At 42.5% G+C, this 19,480-nt stretch overlaps 1 protein-coding gene and 1 long non-coding RNA gene across 2 annotated transcripts; both read right to left on the bottom strand.

The window, feature by feature from the left end:
• Positions 1-4,408: 4,408 nt before the first annotated feature.
• On the bottom strand, positions 4,409-4,892 carry LOC124284222. Its single transcript, XR_006900504.1, has 2 exons — positions 4,839-4,892; positions 4,409-4,582 (listed from the first exon to the last, which is right to left on the bottom strand). It is a non-coding gene; the product is annotated as an uncharacterized LOC124284222 (long non-coding RNA).
• Positions 4,893-9,316: 4,424 nt separating this feature from the next.
• Positions 9,317-10,422, bottom strand: LOC124284230. Its single transcript, XM_046720293.1, has one exon. It carries the CDS (start codon positions 10,420-10,422, stop codon positions 9,664-9,666), a length of 759 nt encoding a protein of 252 aa, XP_046576249.1. The 3' UTR covers positions 9,317-9,663.
• Positions 10,423-19,480: the final 9,058 nt, after the last annotated feature.

The raw sequence follows: 19,480 nt of genomic DNA, 5'->3' as shown, positions 1-19,480 counted from the left end.
ATATTACACTGGTTATGTTTCACCAGATGGGTAATAATGAAGTATACACACCTATTTGCATTATCCCGCTAGAACTCTCCCACAGCACGGGACCGATATGGCCTAGTCCCATGACTCTGTGGCGGGCAAACCAAGGGGTGGTTATCAAAATGAGGCACAACAACCTGATCAAGAATATCTGTGATGAGGCGCTGGCCATTAAGACTTTTTCCCCGTACAGACACCGATTCATCACATGGGTACAATGTGTGTGAAGCCCATTTCTAATGTTCCCCGCCGTGATATTGCTGGAATATTGCTAAAACAAAACTCACTAACTCACCCAGGAAGATTGTGGTAATCGAATCGTCAGCTGCGAGAGTATACTATCGCCACTCATATAACCACGTGTTTTTGCAACATTAAATTCAGACAATATGTACAGTTTAAGTGAGCAGTAACTACAACACTATGCCCGTCCCCGTCAAATACCACTAGTATTACAACTCGGGAATTTCAAAACGTATCTAACGAGCGAAAGTGACGTTTTGAAATACACTCACTGTAATAAAGAAAGTTTCTGAGGTTGACTCGTTCAGTAATCGACATACATTTGATGCTTTAGTACAAACACAATGAGAATTATTCCCATAAGCTTGGTCTTTATTGCTCTTGGATGGCATATCCCTGTCCATTATAGAGTTTGACATAGGATACTTTGATATTGTTCAACACTGACATTTCTCAGAGAAAATGGAATTCTTATCCACTTCACAATTTTTAAAATTTCTATGGTAATGTGTGTTACATCTAGCAAGCACTCTTTTTTATGAGAAACAGTTCTAACGACATCCTCATCCTATAGATCATCTTGATGAAGGTACGCTGCTGTACATGAAATAAATGCTTGTGTTTGTCATGAAGCAAAGCTTCCTTATTTCAAATATGTAACCATAACAGTCATTCAATACATAAATCCCTGTTCTCATCCGTGAACGACCATCAAGCTGGCACTACAGACAATCTTACCTTTTTTTAGTATATGTTCAGATACGGTAATCGAATTGGAATTGAAGATCTCAAGATTTAATTACAATACTAGATCCTTGTTTGCAGGGTTTTAGTCACCCGTGAACATCCGGGTTAGAATTGGTCTTCAGTAACCCATGCTTGTCGTAAGAGGCGACTAACGGGATCAGGTGGTCAGACTGGCTGACTTGGTTGACACATGTCATCGTATCCCAAATACGTAGCTCAATGCTCATGCTGTTGATCACTGGATTGTCTGGTCGAGACTCGAATGTTTACAGACCACCGCCATATAGCTGGAATATTGCTGAGAGTGGCGTAAAACTAAACTCACCCACGTACTCACTCACTCACTCACTCACTCACTCACTCACTCACTCAAGGGTTTTAGTTAAAATAATGTTGTCATGTTGCAAGCTAAAACTCTACTGGATGAGCACAATGTTATCTCCACAGACGGATTTGTGTGTAATGTCTTCGATACCTCAAGATTAGAGATTTAGAAAATTGTAAATGCCACTTCTGTCAGTTCTATCAAAATAAATAAGTTACATTGAATCGATTATGTTTTTGTGTGAAAACATATTGCAAGTTTCAGAATACTTTTCTGTTCGGTGAATTTGATAATAGACTAGGCAAGGAGTAATTGTGTGATGGCAGAACCTCCCGGAGGAGCCGAACAGATACCAGGGGATTATATGTCTGTGGGATTATTGCGGGATTATGTGTCTGCGGGATTATGGCTGTGAAATGAAATTACATTAATGTTTGCGTCTCTTTATATGTATATGGGTGGAGTTGGGTGTGTTGCACTGGATTAAGTCAACTAAAGTCTGTTTTAATATCTTTTCATTAGCCAGGTTAAAACCGACAGCCCCATAAAACTAATGGTGGCATGATTACGTTTCCCTGTAGTGAGCTAAGATGAGATCGTTATGTCGCAGACATGCCCTTGTGATGTAAGTTAGTAGGTGCAGCTTGAAAAGCTCTGTGAACATAGACTGGCACAAGATCTTCACAGACACAAAGGCCCGTTTGAATCATGGCGAGGAGAAGACTTTCATTGGGACTGAGATGGCAGATAATGGGTATGTAGTTGGCATGTCAATTCAAAGCCATCGGGTGTCAACTTGTTTACTGCCACTCTGTCATCAATAGACTTATCCTGACACGCCAACAATCAGGCACTGTGGAGGATCAACCAACACCAAGGCAACCCAGGAATACAACACCGAGGCAACCCAGGAGTACAACACTAAGGCAACCCAGGAATACAACACTAAGGCAACCCAGGAATACAACACCAAGGCAACCCAGGAGTACAACACCAAGGCAACCCAGAAACACTACTCCAAGGCAACCCAGGAATACAACACTAAGGCAACCCAGGAATACAACACAAGCGGCCCAGGAATACAACACCAAGGCAACCCAGGAATACAACACTAAGGCAACCCAGGAGTACAACACCAAGGCAACCCAGGAGTACAACACTAAGGCAACCCAGAAACACTACTCCAAGGCAACCCAGGAATACAACACTAAGGCAACCCAGGAGTACAACACAAGGCAACCCAGGAATACAACACTAAGGCAACCCAGAAATACTACTCCAAGTCAACCCAGGAATACAAGACCAAGGCAACCCAGGAGTACAACACCAAGGCAACCCAGAAACACTACTCCAAGGCAACCCAGGAGTACAACACTAAGGCAACCCAGGAATACAACAATAAGGCAACCCAGGAATACAACACCAAGGCAACCCAGGAGTACAACACCAAGGCAACCCAGGAATACAACACCAAGGCAACCCAGGAATACAACACCAAGGCAACCCAGGAGTACAACACCAAGGCAACCCAGGAATACAACACCAAGGCAACCCAGAAGTACAACATTAATGCAACCCAAGCGTACAACACTAAGGCAACCCAGGAATACAACACCAAGGCAACCCAGGAGTACAACACTAAGGCAACCCAGGAATACAACACTAAGGCAACCCAGGAGTACAACACTAAGGCAACCCAGGAATACAACACCAAGCCAACCCAGGAATACAACACTAAGGCAACCCAGTAATACAACACCAAGGCAACCCAGGAGTACAACACTAAAGCAACCCAGGAATACAACACTAAGGCAACCCAGGAGTACAACACTAAGGCAACCCAGGAATACAACACCAAGGCAACCCAGGAGTACAACACCAAGCCAACCCAGTAATACAACACCAAGGCAACCCAGGAGTACAACACTCAGGCAACCCAGGAATACAACACTAAGGCAACCCAGGAGTACAACACCAAGGCAACCCAGGAATACAACACCAAGGCAACCCAGGAGTACAACACTAGGGCAACCCAGGAATACAACACTAAGACAACCCAGGAATACAACACCAAGCCAACCCAGGAATACAACACTAAGGCAACCCAGTAATACAACACCAAGGCAACCCAGGAGTACAACACTAAGGCAACCCAGGAATACAACACTAAGGCAACCCAGGAGTACAACACTAAGCCAACCCAGGAATACAACACCAAGGCAACCCAGGAGTACAACACCAAGCCAACCCAGTAATACAACACCAAGGCAACCCAGGAGTACAACACTAAGGCAACCCAGGAATACAACACTAAGGCAACCCAGGAGTACAACACCAAGGCAACCCAGGAATACAACACCAAGGCAACCCAGGAGTACAACACTAGGGCAACCCAGGAATACAACACTAAGGCAACCCAGGAATACAACACCAAGGCAACCCAGGAGTACAACACTAAGGCAACCCAGGAATACAACACCAAGGCGACCCAGGAGTACAACACTAAGGCAACCCAGGAATACAACACCAAGCCAACCCAGGAATACAACACTAAGGCAACCCAGTAATACAACACCAAAGCAACCCAGGAGTACAACACTAAGGCAACCCAGGAATACAACACTAAGGCAACTCAGGAATACAACACTAAGGCAACCCAGGAATACAACACCAAGGCAACCCAGGAGTACAACACCAAGGCAACCCAGGAATACAACACCAAGGCAACCCAGGAGTACAACACTAAGGCAACCCAGTAATACAACACCAAGCCAACCCAGGAATACAACACTAAGGCAACCCAGTAATACAACACCAAAGCAACCCAGGAGTACAACACTAAGGCAACCCAGGAATACAACACTAAGGCAACCCAGGAATACAACACTAAGGCAACCCAGGAATACAACACCAAGGCAACCCAGGAGTACAACACCAAGGCAACCCAGGAATACAACACCAAGGCAACCCAGGAGTACAACACCAAGGCAACCCAGGAATACTTAAGTTCTAAGTCGTAAACTCAACCGAACATAAAACATTTACAAATAATCGTACAACATTGTATTTGGGTACGTTCACGTCAGCCTGACGGGGCGGCAAGTTTATTGAAATACATTGAATACGAAGTTTACATCCACGGCTGGAACCGATCTGAATGGCTCCTCAGTGCTGTGTTATCTGGTAACCATATCTGCCCATGTGCTCCAGTAGAGTTTTCCGTTTGGAATTCCCGGAAGCCTGAAAAACTTAGAAAACTTATTTAAAACATTGTAACATATTCGATATTGATAAATTATTATACTGTCTTACATATTGAATCACAAATCAACTTCAACTGATTTTTCACCTTCATGAATCTTAAGATGGGTCCAGTGACCTAGTACACGAGGTCCAGTGACCTATTACATCCGAGGTTCAGTGACCAAAATTTAACCTGAAAACGGTTTTGCTGTTTACGAACCACTGACATAAGTTTAACCTGATCCATATTTACCTTGCACGGGAGTGGGTGGGAGGGCAGTCCTGCCCCGTCAGTCGTGAATCTCAAGTGCCTGTTGCACGTGCAATCTACCCTTTTATAGCACACCCATCACGTGATTTATTGCACGGACTGTAGTTCATCTGTACTGAATACTCTCGAACCCAAATATACAACCACGTATTAGTAAATATATTTATGTTCTAATTCGTAAACTCAACCGAACATAAAACATTTACAAATAATCGTACAACTCTGTATTTGGGTACGTTCACGTCAGCCTCAATAACTAAGAGAGCGGGCAAATAAAAGGATAATACAAATCTGTTTAATCAATCATTTATTACTGGCAACAGGAGATCACAACATTCAAATTCCCAATTTTTTTCGACACACTGACTGACTGACTGACTTTGGTTTTACGCCGCTTTTAGCAATATTCCAGCAACATCACGGCGGGGGACACCAGATATGGGCTTCACACATTGTACCCATGTGGGTCGACACACTGAGTCTTGCTAATAGGCTATCCGTCACATAAGAATCTTTTGCAGTCTCTGACCGCCACCGACCGCGACGCTTGAATAGCCTATCCGGCACTCCAGCATTGGCCGCCTCGGTCGCCCCTCCCGACCTGAGGCTGTGCACCCCAAAATCCTGTCTCTTTAGATCAACAGTCTCCATCATACTCAGAATGATCTCTCGCATACGTGTATAAGAGACTGGCTTGCTGCCTCTTAACTTATAAGTGTTTGACTTTCTGCAATAGTTCACTGGTTTAAAGATATATTCATCACTAACTTTCAAATGCTTGTTCTAGGTATGACTTCATAATACTAACTGGACAATTCTGATTGGGTTGCAGCAACAACCATGTGATGGCCATCTCGATATTTATCAGTCTTGCTTTTCTCTATAAAGATAACCATGTGACCTTCCCGAAATTTTATGTCAGAATATCTTAAATTTGCTGCTTCCGAAAACCTAAGGAAGCCAGCAAAAGAAACTATACAAAATGTTAAATTTCTCAGGTTGTATAAGCTGTCAACAGGAAACTTATCTTTTAACTTTCGTAGAATATCTGCTGTTATAGGCTCTTTCCGCCTGATTTGTACACCAAGAGTTCTCCGCGAAGATTCAAGCAAAGACTTGACGAAATGTGACTGAGATGGATTCCGTAGGCCTGCTAAATTATGTGCCCTGCCTATGGCGTAAATCGACTGCTAAATTGATGCAGGACTCTTACCGTTCTGCTCAAGATATAACACGTACAATGCTATATGAAATACAGAAGCCGGTATATGACTGATGGCAAATTGTTTACACCAATCCTTAAACTTCACAAATCGACCTTCATACTGTTTCACAGTAGTCTGAGCTCTAGATTCCAACATAAATTCTGGTAACCTTTCCGCTAAACTAATCAAAGTTGGATCTTTAAGCCCTCACCCCACCCCCTTCTCCTTCCAAACACCGAGTGAAAACACATCTGAATGAAATCAGAAAAATCTGATAGCTAAAACTGATCCCGAGAAATTCTTATCAAATATAGTTTTCGCTGCACCTTTCGCAAAAATGATTCTATCTTTGATTTCCCAGACCCCTGATATACCTGGTTTACTCCCGCCGTCACGGTTGAATAATCTTGGCCAAAATAAAGCAGATTTCCACAACGGTACCACAACAGTAGCTCTGCAGCTATTGTACAAAACAAAATCAATGGTTTTACATATCAGATTGAAGGGGACAACCCAATTATTGTCACGTGACCAATCTTGAGTGAAACAATCCACTGCTTCTGTCCCTGGAACCATAAATCTTGAGTTAAACCGTTTCAGTTTCTTATTCTTATGATCAGCAAACCTGTCTATAGTGAACGGTCCCCAGTGTTCATTTATCTCGGCAAACACTTCATCTACTACCGTCCAATCGTCTTGATCACCTGCCCTACTTAAACTGTCCGCCGCCGTATTACTCTCCCTGGGAATCCACTGGAATTCAACTTTAATACTGTTACTTCTAGTGAACATGAAGATGTTAGCTGCCAACTTTTGTAATTCTGATACGGTACTACCATGTTGAGCCACTAGACAGGCTGCTTGATTATCTGAAAAGAGCCTGACTGACCTTCCCTTAACTGTGTCAACAAAACTACTCAGAGCCAACTCTATCGCTCTCAGTTCCCGCCATGCCGAACTCCTTTGTATTTCATGCTCATCCCAGGCTATGAAGAACCTATTGTTTGTGTGGGGGATAAAAGCCCCACATCCCAGGCTATGAAGAACCTATTGTTTGTGTGGGGGATACAAGCCCCACATCCCAGGCTATGAAGAACCTATTGTTTGTGTGGGGGATACAAGCCCCACATCCCAGGCTATGAAGAACCTATTGTTTGTGTGGGGGATACAAGCCCCACATCCCAGGCTATGAAGAACCTATTGTTTGTGTGGGGATACAAGCCCCACATCCCAGGCTATGAAGAACCTATTGTTTGTGTGGGGATACAAGCCCCACATCCCAGGCTATGAAGAACCTATTGTTTGTGTGGGGATACAAGCCCCACATCCCAGGCTATGAAGAACCTATTGTTTGTGTGGGGGATACAAGCCCCACATCCCAGGCTATGAAGAACCTATTGTTTGTGTGGGGATACAAGCCCCACATCCCAGGCTATGAAGAACCTATTGTTTGTGTGGGGGATACAAGCCCCACATCCCAGGCTATGAAGAACCTATTGTTTGTGTGGGGATACAAGCCCCACATCCCAGGCTATGAAGAACCTATTGTTTGTGTGGGGGATACAAGCCCCACATCCCAGGCTATGAAGAACCTATTGTTTGTGTGGGGGATACAAGCCCCACATCCCAGGCTATGAAGAACCTATTGTTTGTGTGGGGGATACAAGCCCCACATCCCAGGCTATGAAGAACCTATTGTTTGTTTGTGTATGAAGAACCTATTGTTTGTGTGGGGATACAAGCCCCACATCCCAGGCTATGAAGAACCTATTGTTTGTGTGGGGGGGATACAAGCCCCACATCCCAGGCTATGAAGAACCTAGGCTTGTTTGTGTGGGGGATACAAGCCCCACATCCCAGGCTATGAAGAACCTATTGTTTGTGTGGGGGATACAAGCCCCACATCCCAGGCTATGAAGAACCTATTGTTTGTGTGGGGGATACAAGCCCCACATCCCAGGCTATGAAGAACCTATTGTTTGTGTGGGGGATACAAGCCCCACATCCCAGGCTATGAAGAACCTATTGTATGATGAAGAACCTATTGTTTGTGTGGGGAAGATACAAGCCCCACATCCCAGGCTATGAAGAACCTATTGTTTGTGTGGGGGATACAAGCCCCACATCCCAGGCTATGAAGAACCTATTGTTTGTGTGGGGGATACAAGCCCCACATCCCAGGCTATGAAGAACCTATTGTTTGTGTGGGGGATACAAGCCCCACATCCCAGGCTATGAAGAACCTATTGTTTGTGTGGGGATACAAGCTATGAAGAACCTATTGTTTGTGTGGGGGATACAAGCCCCACATCCCAGGCTATGAAGAACCTATTGTTTGTGTGGGGGATAAAAGCCCCACATCCGAAACTGCTTGCATCAGAAAAATAGAAAAACTCGGCGAATGATCCATTTCAAAGAATTTCACATTAAATGAGTGCAGATTATTTTTCCAAAATATCAGTTCCGACACACACTCTTCTGCTGGTCTGAAGTACCGACTATCCCATGACCTACATTCTGTGATCTGTTTGTACAAATGTCGAGTCATAATTCTACAAACATCTCCAAAAACGAATGACAAGGAAAGTATTTTACCTGTGACCTTAGCCAATAATCTTGCTGTAAATATCGGAAAAACTTGTAAACACTGTTCAATATCATGCACGGTATTTTCTAGTTTTCCTTGGGGGACAGACACAATGCCCTGTTCAGCATTCCAATTAAAGCCAAGCCAATCCAAGTTTTGCGTCGGTAACCATACTGACTTCTCAGCATTACACAAAAACCCTGCCTTAGTCAAAGTATCGTTTACAAACTCGGAGTCTTTCTGACACAAGGAACGACTCTGACTATGCCCAAATCCATCATCAAGATAAACCACAATATTCACCCCATTACCTCTCCAATATCGGACCAAAGGTCTGAGTATTTTAGTAAATATATATGGAGCTGACGTTAACCCGAAGGGAAGTACAGTAAATTGAAAATATCTCACTTTACCACCAATGTTCCATGAAAACCCAAAACGTTTGTTGTTTCTCACAGATATCAATATGATGATATCCGGACTTCAAGTCAAATTTGAACATGTAACCCGACTTGGAAATAAACTGCAAAGCCGAATTATGATTTTCGAAAACTATGGACTGCTTCCACACATGCGAATTCACCTGTCTCAGGTCCAAGATTAGGCGCTTTTTACCTGACGGCTGTACCGAAACTGACAACGGGCTGATTACACGGGGAGGGGAAAATACTTCTTGTATACATGCATTAGCCAACAATTCCGAAATAGCACTGTCAACAAAACACGAATGGTTGTAAGCCGACTTGTTATTCTTAGAACGCATTCTCTCAGGAGTTGACACACATGGAATAACGTATCCCGATCTGATAGACTGTAACACTAGTTCCGGAGCTCCAATTTCTTCCCAGAATTCCACTTTATCTTTCAAACGTCCTTTTACTGAAGTACCAGAAAGTCTATCCGCCGGACTGTTTCTGCCGGAATCTGAGTTGACCAATGAATGAGAACATGACGTACAGTACCTGAATCTGACATCTTGCTAGCTGTGGTCATGGCCTGCTTCACCGCACCCTCATTACTTCCTGTCAGTTCCAGATCCTGTGACGTCGTACTGCACGTCGCGGGAAGACGAGGCTTTAGCTGCTGGACACGTCTGCCTCCAGTGTCCGAGTTCTCCGCAGTAGTAACACTGTTGATATGGTCTGGGGCCCCTCTGGTTCTGACTCCGAAATGTTGAAGACTGGTTTTTATCGTTGTGCACCTCCTGTTGCCCTGTACGTTGATTGACGTGAGCTAGTGAAGGGTCATATGGACGACTTGAGCTGCTGCTGCAGCCACGGCTACGTTTCCTGAGAGCTTTCGCTTCAGCTCTCTCAAACCGACGTTCTTCATCAGAGTCGGAAGCGACGCCACTCCCTTCCAGTTCTGTGACAACACCCCAACCAGCTGGGGACTTGTCCGCTAAACGGATAAGCTTGTTCCGTTTTTTAACAGAGACAGAGAGAGACTCAATTTGTTCACACATATCAGTAGTATCTCTCTTGTATAACGATGACTTAATGTTGTCTAGACCATCTAAAATCTCACAATTAAACTTGTATTGCACAGAGTTCCCTTTATATTTGAAGTCAGGGTATTTGTCATATTTGACTTTCTTGGCGATAGACAAAGACAGTTGCTCTGATTCACTGATAAATTCTCTCTTAAGTGTAGACAGTTTAGCATCTAAATAATCCCGGAACAGTTGAAAAGACTGAAAGTCGTCACCTTTAGGTTGTTCCGAACGTTTAGGAGGAGCAGAGTCTTGTACACCGTCATCCGAAGAGTGGTCCATGTTTGCAGATACAGCCGAGACACGCAACAGCAGTCCTGCCCCGTCAGTCGTGAATCTCAAGTGCCTGTTGCACGTGCAATCTACCCTTTTATAGCACACCCATCACGTGACTTATTGCACGGACTCTAGTTCATCTGTACTGAATACTCTCGAACCCAAATACACAACCACGTATTAGTAAATATATAACACCAAGGCAACCCAGAAATACTACTGCAGCGGAAGATAGCAATATGGCCCGTTACGTGAGCATTGCACCCTTTGCCACGAGCACTCGTTGGAAGCAATTGTGGGGGCCCAACAGACTTTTGTCAATCAAGACCGTGGGTAACCGTCTCAAGGTTTATTGTTTCAGGTCCTGAAGGGTCATTAAGCGGCCAACTGTGACTCATGAACAACACAGGTAACGTCAGCAGTGGTGCTTTACTCGGCGGTACTGGAATCTCCGGACCTGGAGGCGGATCCAATGGTCAGACGAAAGCCGGTTTCTGCTTCATGTTACGGATGGTTGTGTGAGAGTTTGGAGGTGCATTAACACTGCTTATGTGCCGAGGAACATGTTCCCTTTGGTGGAGGCTCGGTTATGGTGTGGAGATGTGTCTCCGTGACTGTAAGTTGACATTGGCGTCTGTACGGGGAAATCTGAATCAACATCGCCTCATCACAGGCATTCTTCATCAGGCTGTTGTGCCTCACTTTTTATAAGAGCAGAGTTGGGAGCCACTAATGTGGGAACATGGGGACAAACGTGTGACAGAGGCCATGGAGAGTTGACAGACATCTCTCTCGTCGGTATTTCCTTAAAGGGTATACTGGTGGCGGTTTGTCAGCGTGATGGTGAGGGGAATATAAACAGAACACAGTTCCAGATGTCATGGAACCGCGACCAGGGTGTCATTAAATATGAATAAAGTAATACTAGAAATCATGGTGAAGGTTTTATAACTACCTGCTAAATGTAGCTGGAAATAGGTCATCTGAGGGGTCAAGACTCCATCTGATTAGCTTAGCTAGGGTATAACGAAAGATAGATAAAGGGCTTAACATACGCTGGCTAAGGGTGTCAATAAACATTTGCAACTAGATATGTACAATTTGTAAAGTGTCAAAAAAACATTTACGGGACAGCAAATCTCCCTTGTGAAACGCACAAATGTATCAACACAACGAGCTTTGCCGAAGTGGCCCGAGCTATGCCGACTTTAGGACAGCAATGAGCAGGTGACCAGGATTATTCGCACTTGGATGAAACATATACGTATGTCGTGTTATCGCTTTCTCGTCTCGTGTTATCGCTTTCTCATCTCGTGTTATCGCTTTCTCACTTTCTCGCCTCCGAATTTTAAGGCGAGAAAGCGATGTCCCTAATCAGCCACCATATATACGAGCTTAGACATGGGGCTGACAAACCAAGATGAATAAGGAATGTGAAGATTATTTCCCTTAACGTTTGGAAACTGTCGCATTATCGGAAATAGCTTGTCTGACTGTTTAAATAACTGTTTGAAATATGTGAAGAGCCTGAAATTACACACAATTGAAAGTGTATGGGGTAACATACACCTAAGCCTTTAATAGTTTCTCTATTGCACTAATCAAGGGTCGACAAATAATTACAAATCTTCCTAAACTCACAGAATGTCAGCTGTGAAAGTTAACTTGAACATGGCGTGAGTTTAGTACTGTGGACTGAAACACGCTCAAAATGGAAATCTGAAACATTCCGTGCACAGCTGATCAAATATGTAGAAATATATTCTTAGTCTTTGACAGATTCCAGACAGCTGCAATCATATGCGGATATGAGATTAGGAGGAAGCTTACAGGGCCAGTGGAAGGTCGCCTTGTTACAAGTTGAATCAATCTCATTATACAGTACCACTTGACGGGGCCCAGACAGTTGTATTAGGTCTAGCGTTCTGCATTGGGATTACAAGCTGCCACTCTTTGTTTTTTATCTTTATTTTCAATATACGTCAGAGTGTGTTTTATGTACAAGTATACATTAAACGGTTATTTTAGGAACGGGATTATATTGATGAAAATGTAAATATTGAGGTGCCAGGTTTTCATCTTCAATATACAATCAGACACAATCCGTCAACAACGCCAACTAATTACTTCTCATCTACGATTATCTGCCGACAACTAGGCCTAGCTGACAAAACAACGGGGGATCACTGTATATAGTGATGGCACTGTGTGTTTATTAAGTGTTTGTTAAATGTAAATGTTATATGTTGATGAAACGTATGGCACTGGAGCATCAAATGCTTGTTCACCTTTAATTTGTAATTAAACATAAAACTAGAATGATACAGAGTAACCTTTAGAAAGCTGAGGGTCTCCATTATCTGCTGAATAAGATTCCATTTGGCAAATTAGCGGTAACAGTTACAAGAATGGCTCACTGTAATAGCTGAAATCGCATTTCGCGATCTGCCATTCCCAAGCTTGTCACAACAAACAGTAATTGCCAGTGAGCAAGGTGTGAACACATCCTGGTAATGTTATAGCATGGGATGGCATCACACATCATGGTGCCGTTGTACAAAGCAAAGTTAGCTCTAAGACTGTCATAAGTTTATGTTAAGGTATGTGTGTTACGATCACCCTAGCGTTAAGATCCCCTTTGTAAAACGGTACCCACGTCGACATCGTCATGGATCAATACACCTGTTACGTTAGGCAGAAATCACGAATCAATCTGTCGACCATTATCGAAGTTTCGTTTGCCTAAGTGTGTGTTGATTGCGTCATTGGCCATAATCTGGACAGACCATAATCTGGACAGACCATAATCTGGGCAGACAATAATCTGGATAGACCATAATCTGTGCAGACCATAATCTGGACAAACAATAATTTGGACAAATCATAGTCTGCTGGACAGAACATAATCTGGACAAGTCATAATCTTGATAAACCATAATCTGGACAAACCATAATCTGGACAATCCATAATCTGGACAAACCATAATCTGGACAAACCATAATCTGGACAGGCCATAATGTAGACAACCATCATCTAGACAGACTATAATCTGCACAGACCATCTGGACAGGCCATAATCTGGATGGCGTTGTGTCCTGAACGGGTATATCATTGCTCCAAAACACAACACCTGGGTTGTCTGGCCCAGGCTTGTCTACAGGACACAGACGTGTGCCAGCAAGAGCATTTCTGGGAGAGCCTTCAGACAACGATCAAACACTTGTATTTTTAATTAAATGTGTGTGTGGCATGTCGTGTGGAATATCCTCGCCATTTTCACGAACACTTGTTGTCAATACTGACTTTCCAGAACCAGTTATATTTTGTTCATTTATTTTGTGTCTGTTACACCCCGTCGAATCAGAACGATAAACGGGATTGATTCCCTGACGCCGACTGCTTGAATTCAGTTCTCGTCACTTTAACCGCAGGGGAGGGGTTACGAGTCAGTTTAACTTGACAGACCCGAAATATCCAAGTCCCAGTATGACAGTCTGCAGTAGTGGAATCTGCAGAAGGTCGTAGTATGTGGGATCGGATTAGTAATGGAACTTCAAAGGAAAACCTATGTATCTAGATTTCTCGTGGATGGCAATAAGAGACACGGGGAGCTGTGTGGTCAGAGGGTAACTTTGTTGGTTGAGAGCTGGGAGAGGTACACGACGACGCTGCCAGTTAGCCAACACGTTCCAATACATTTTGTACATAAATCATTAACACTCTAGTCTTCCGCTATATAATTGTTTTGATGGAAAATTATATTTCTTAACATCGAGAAGCTTGAATTCCTTTGATCTGAAAATGAATCTGAAGGGACGTATCCTTAACATATAGATGAAGGTTGGATGTCGCAGACAGACAGCGAATCTTACAACCCCTTATTGACGGACGATATGCCATTATTTCAATATTGTATAAAGATCTCATATATTCTCCCTCAGGGTATAAAACACATCAAAGATTGGTGAAATGTGCGACAACAGTGACTCTCTCTAATAAGGCTGTGGTTGGATCCTGAGGAAATATTTGACGCCAGCCTTGAAACTCTCTGATTTACTGCAGGAGAATGAGTTGTTATGGACGCTTGTATTCAAAATACTGCTCCTGATAATACTGCTGGTAATTATTATCAGTATCCACATAAGCTGTTGAAGCCAGTTAGAATCCATTCCTCCGGCAGCTGTCATCAACTACCACCACACCATTAAGTCATCACGGCTACAACTAGTCTACAGGACTCGCACAACCGCCCTCTGGGGATGTCGGGGACAACACACGTACTGGCAATCAAGGGAGGGATATCCATGGCAGTACCAAATCTTATTGTGAATAATAATTGATGGTAAATACAATACATTACAACAAGTTGTCGTGTATTACACGAGAACTGTTTTTTTCAGTCCTTTATCATCTGTTAGACTTAAACTCTTCAAAGTTCAAAGTTGTCCAGTTTGAATTGTTATACGGCTGTCATTCGAATGTCAGTTACAAATGACACAAACATCAGTGAAGATTGACACTTCATAACGATATCAATTTTGAAACTATAATGTGAAATAATAACAACTTCCCTCCATTCTGTCTATACTGATGCCTGTCATCTCATCTTATATATCTCAATGTATACAAAGTTCAAAATAAATTTTCCACTACTTGCTTTCATCCACTGATAATAACAGTACCAGCACCTTTCCATAACATTTAGAAATCTCAGGCGAAGTCCCTTGTTAGGGAATAACATCACACATCTGTTTGGTCAATGATAAGTCCATATATCTATTATAACACTCTTTGAAAACGTACTGCTGCCTTGAATAATGTCATACTGTCACAATGTGGATACGCTGAAATCTACACTGAAGTGTTCAAGTGCCCATCTAAAGCTTACAATGGAGACATCAAAGACTGGAGCGACTAGTATGTGGAAAAAGAAATATATAGTCATCAGGACATAGAAACCAACACCGCGCTCAGACAAATACACGGATTTTATTGTTCCTCTGACCATACACCTACCAGCCTCCTAACTTCATCCATGTGTGTAAAGCCAATCTGGTGGAGGCAATCAGCCCGACAAGCGGCGCGATCAACAATCATGTGCCTCTCCTGCATTGTTATTTACAGTTCTTGCTTTTCCTATTTCACAAATTACCCGACATAAATGTCACTTGGATAAAATGAATAATGTTTGGCATTTGACATCCATGAAAAACACATCTTGTGTAATGGTATTAAGCCAAGAGTGCAGAGTTTATTCTTTTCAAATCAGTGTCTTAGTCTTTATGGAGACACATTTGAAATCAAATTCGAAATTCCCATTAGAAATTGGATCGCTTTTATAATTCTCTGATGGCACTAACCATTAAAACGAAAACACGTCAATCGCTACTGAACAATGAACTCTTGATCATGGGAGCACAGCGTGGCAAGCTAACCACCTTCAATGTAACTTGACACAATGCAAACTCTCTAGGTATGATTTGTCGTGGAGAAAATACATGTACAGAGCATAACCAGAGACACCGCCACTAACGTGCATTTTGATGAAGTAAACTGCCCCAGTGAAGCACCATAATATGTTCCGGGCATGTTCAAATGACTCCAATCTGGCCAAATAATGAAGGTATTCGAATGACGTGGAAACGATTCAACACGGCTTTATGAAGGTAGGTTAAAATAGTGCACATTTGCTACTTAGTTCCAACTACATGATAGTCGCATTAAATTCACCTTACTCCATGATAAGCTTCCACCACTATCAATTATCAAACTGGCTAAAGAACTTTGTACCACTGCAGCGATTGCAGTGATCTATTCATCATAGGTTCCTGAGTCACCCCTGGCAATATTCCAGCACTAGATTCAGTGCTGGGTCTGATATACAGCACATGGAACATCCGATATCAGGATATAAGTCAAACAGATGATAAAGGACTGAAACAGACACAGTTTACTTCTTAATAGCTTATGTGCTGCTTAGACATTCTTTTATGGAGTCCAAGCAAGAAAATCTCTGTAAAAACATTTTTCACATAATGAATAATAAACTACCGTGTATTGTAATGAAAAGAGCAGTAAATTGTAATAACCGCAGCACTTTGAATTGTTATGAAGTACTACAATTGTAACAAACGGTAACAAATTAAACCGACGGTGTCATCAACTACTGGTACACAGGGAACTTAACAGGTTTTCTAAAATATTTATGAATTTCAGCTCTTTTGTGCATTTAGGTGTCAAAATTTTACAAAGGTTATATACATTTGGGTATTGATAATATAGTTTGGGAATAAACAATAACCTGGTTGGGAGAAGAGATTCACATCTAAAGATGTAATGAAACTCATCTCCCATTACCTTTTGGTTGCATAGTTGACATAAACGATCTTCCCTCGCAATGCCCTGCCACCGGCCAGTCTCTATGGGTAAGTTATGATTTGAAGTGCGGAATCTTAGAATTTGGATAGAGATAGATTTAGGTGATAGTCAGTATTTTTCAAATTGTAGTTAGTACACTGTTTCACCAATAGAAATATAGCTCCAACAATCATATATATTATATGCTTCAAAGCTAATTCGTTATATTGGTTTTGTATTGAAACACCGATTATGAGTTGTCAAAAAATGGTTTTCAATTGATTCTAAACATAGAAGGCCAACGCCAGATGAAGACCAGTGGTAGTTATCGGAAGAAACAGATTCCTCTGGGCGTATGAAGACATTCTCTGAATGCCCACACGAGCAGTAATGACAACAGGCGTGTGCAATGTAGGTAAGCATGTCATTCTCAGCCGAGAGCACAATTGACACAATTTGTATAAAAATAAGTGTTTGTTTGGAAGTGTTTGTTTATTTTCTGTCTCTTCACAGCAGTGCTGCTGTCGTGCAACCTGACTTGACACATGTAGGAACATGGTGGTGGACAAGCCAACTAACTTGTACATTACTGGAATGCCATAACGTATGACGTGCCTTGATGGTGATTCCTAAACCCATCGTCATCTCGCCAGCACTGTACAGTCCACTCTCCTTTACCAAAGATTTCTGAGGGACAAGGAAAATGTTTTAATTACTGTAACAAACGTTGTCATTAGTTCGGACTCCTACGAACCTCAGTTCCAGCGTTGTTCGACTCAATCCAGGCCCAATGTCACGTTCATGTGAAACAAAACATTAGCTTGATTTCTATCGTCCATCTTGAGAGCAGGTGTGTTAATTCAACTTTCGACGTCAATTGTAAAGAGAGTTTGTTATTAATTATCTCAATGAAGAACTGCAATTCGATGTACAAAGTTGTGTCTGGTTCAGTGAAAGATATAACTTACTTTATCGCCCTGCTTTCAGTATATATACTCTCAATGAATGGGCACTTACATCCATATCAGTTTTATACATTTACAAGGTTGTCAGACAGACACTTTGTTGTAATGTATTGTATTTACCATCAGTTATTATTCATAATAAGATTTGGTACTGCCATGGATATCCCTCCCTTGATTGCCAGTACGTGTGTTGTCCCCGACATCCCCAGGGGGCGGTTGTGCGAGTCCTGTAGACTAGTTGTAGCCGTGATGACTTAATGGTGTGGTGGTAGTTGATGACAGCTGCCGGAGGAATGGATTCTAACTGGCTTCAACAGCTTATGTGGATACTGATAATAATTACCAGCAGTATTATCAGGAGCAGTATTTTGAATACAAGCGTCCATAACAACTCATTCTCCTGCAGTAAATCAGAGTTTCAAGGCTGGCGTCAAATATTTCCTCAGGATCCAACCACAGCCTTATTAGAGAGAGTCACTGTTGTCGCACATTTCACCAATCTTTGATGTGTTTTATACCCTGAGGGAGAATATATGAGATCTTTATACAATATTGAAATAATGGCATATCGTCCGTCAATAAGGGGTTGTAAGATTCGCTGTCTGTCTGCGACATCCACCTTCATCTATATGTTAAGGATACGTCCCTTCAGATTTATTTTCAGATCAAAGGAATTCAAGCTTCTCGATGTTTAGAAATATAATTTTCAATCAAAACAAGTCCATGGCGCAAGACTAGAGAGTTAATGATTTATGTATTGTAGAGCTTCCAGCATCTGAAGACAACAGAACGTGTTGGCTAACTGGCAGCGTCGTCGTGTACCTCTCCCAGCTCTCAACCAACAAAGTTACCCTCTGACCACACAGCTCCCCGTGTCTCTTATTGCCATCCACGAGAAATCTAGATACATGTAGGTTTTTCCTTTGAAGTTCCATTACTAATCCGATCCCACATACTACGACCTTCTGCAGATTCCACTACTGCAGACTGCCATACTGGGACTTGGATATTTCGGGTCTGTCAAGTTAAACTGACTCGTAACCCCTCCCCTGCGGTTAAAGTGACGAGAACTGAATTCAAGCAGTCGGCGTCAGGGATTCAATCCCGATTATCTGTCTGATTCGACGGGGTGTAACAGACACAAAATAAATGAACAAAATATAACTGGATCTTGAAAGTCAGTATTGACAACAAGTGTTCGTAAAAATGGCGAGAATATTCCACACGACATGCCACGCACATATCTAATAAAAAATGTAAGTGCTTGATTGTTGCCTGAAGGCTCTCCCAGAAATGCTCTTGCTGGCACACGTCTGTGTCCTGTAGACAAGCCTGGGCCAGACAACCCAGGTGTTGTGCTTTGGAGCAGTGATATACCCGTTCACGACACAACGCCATCCAGATTATGGTCCGTCCAGATTATGGTCTGTGCAGATCGTGGTCTGTCTAGAGGATGGTTTGTCTGCATTATAGCCTATCTAGAGTATGGTCTGTGCAGAGAATGGGTTGTCCAGATTATTGTCTGTCCAGATTATGGTTTGTACAGATTACGGTTTGAAAGGATTATGGTTTGTGAAGGTTATGGTTTATCAAGATTATGGTTTGTCCAGATTATGGTGTGTCCAGATTATCGTGTGTACAGATTATGGTTTGTACAGATTATGGTTTGACCAGATTATGGCATGTCCAGATTATCGTATGTACAGATTATGGTTTGTGTAGATTATGGTATGTCCAGATT

The sequence above is a fragment of the Haliotis rubra genome, unplaced genomic scaffold, assembly GCF_003918875.1.
Source record: "Haliotis rubra isolate DU_JTF1 unplaced genomic scaffold, ASM391887v1 Scf331, whole genome shotgun sequence".
Taxonomy (NCBI): Eukaryota; Metazoa; Mollusca; class Gastropoda; order Lepetellida; family Haliotidae; genus Haliotis; species Haliotis rubra.
This window is presented reverse-complemented; position numbering and strand designations above follow the sequence as displayed.

Excerpts from the sequence above, each read along its gene's own strand:
- LOC124284230 (XM_046720293.1), bottom strand. The coding sequence starts at position 10,422 with ATGGACCACTCTTCGGATGACGGTGTACAAGACTCTGCTCCTCCTAAA.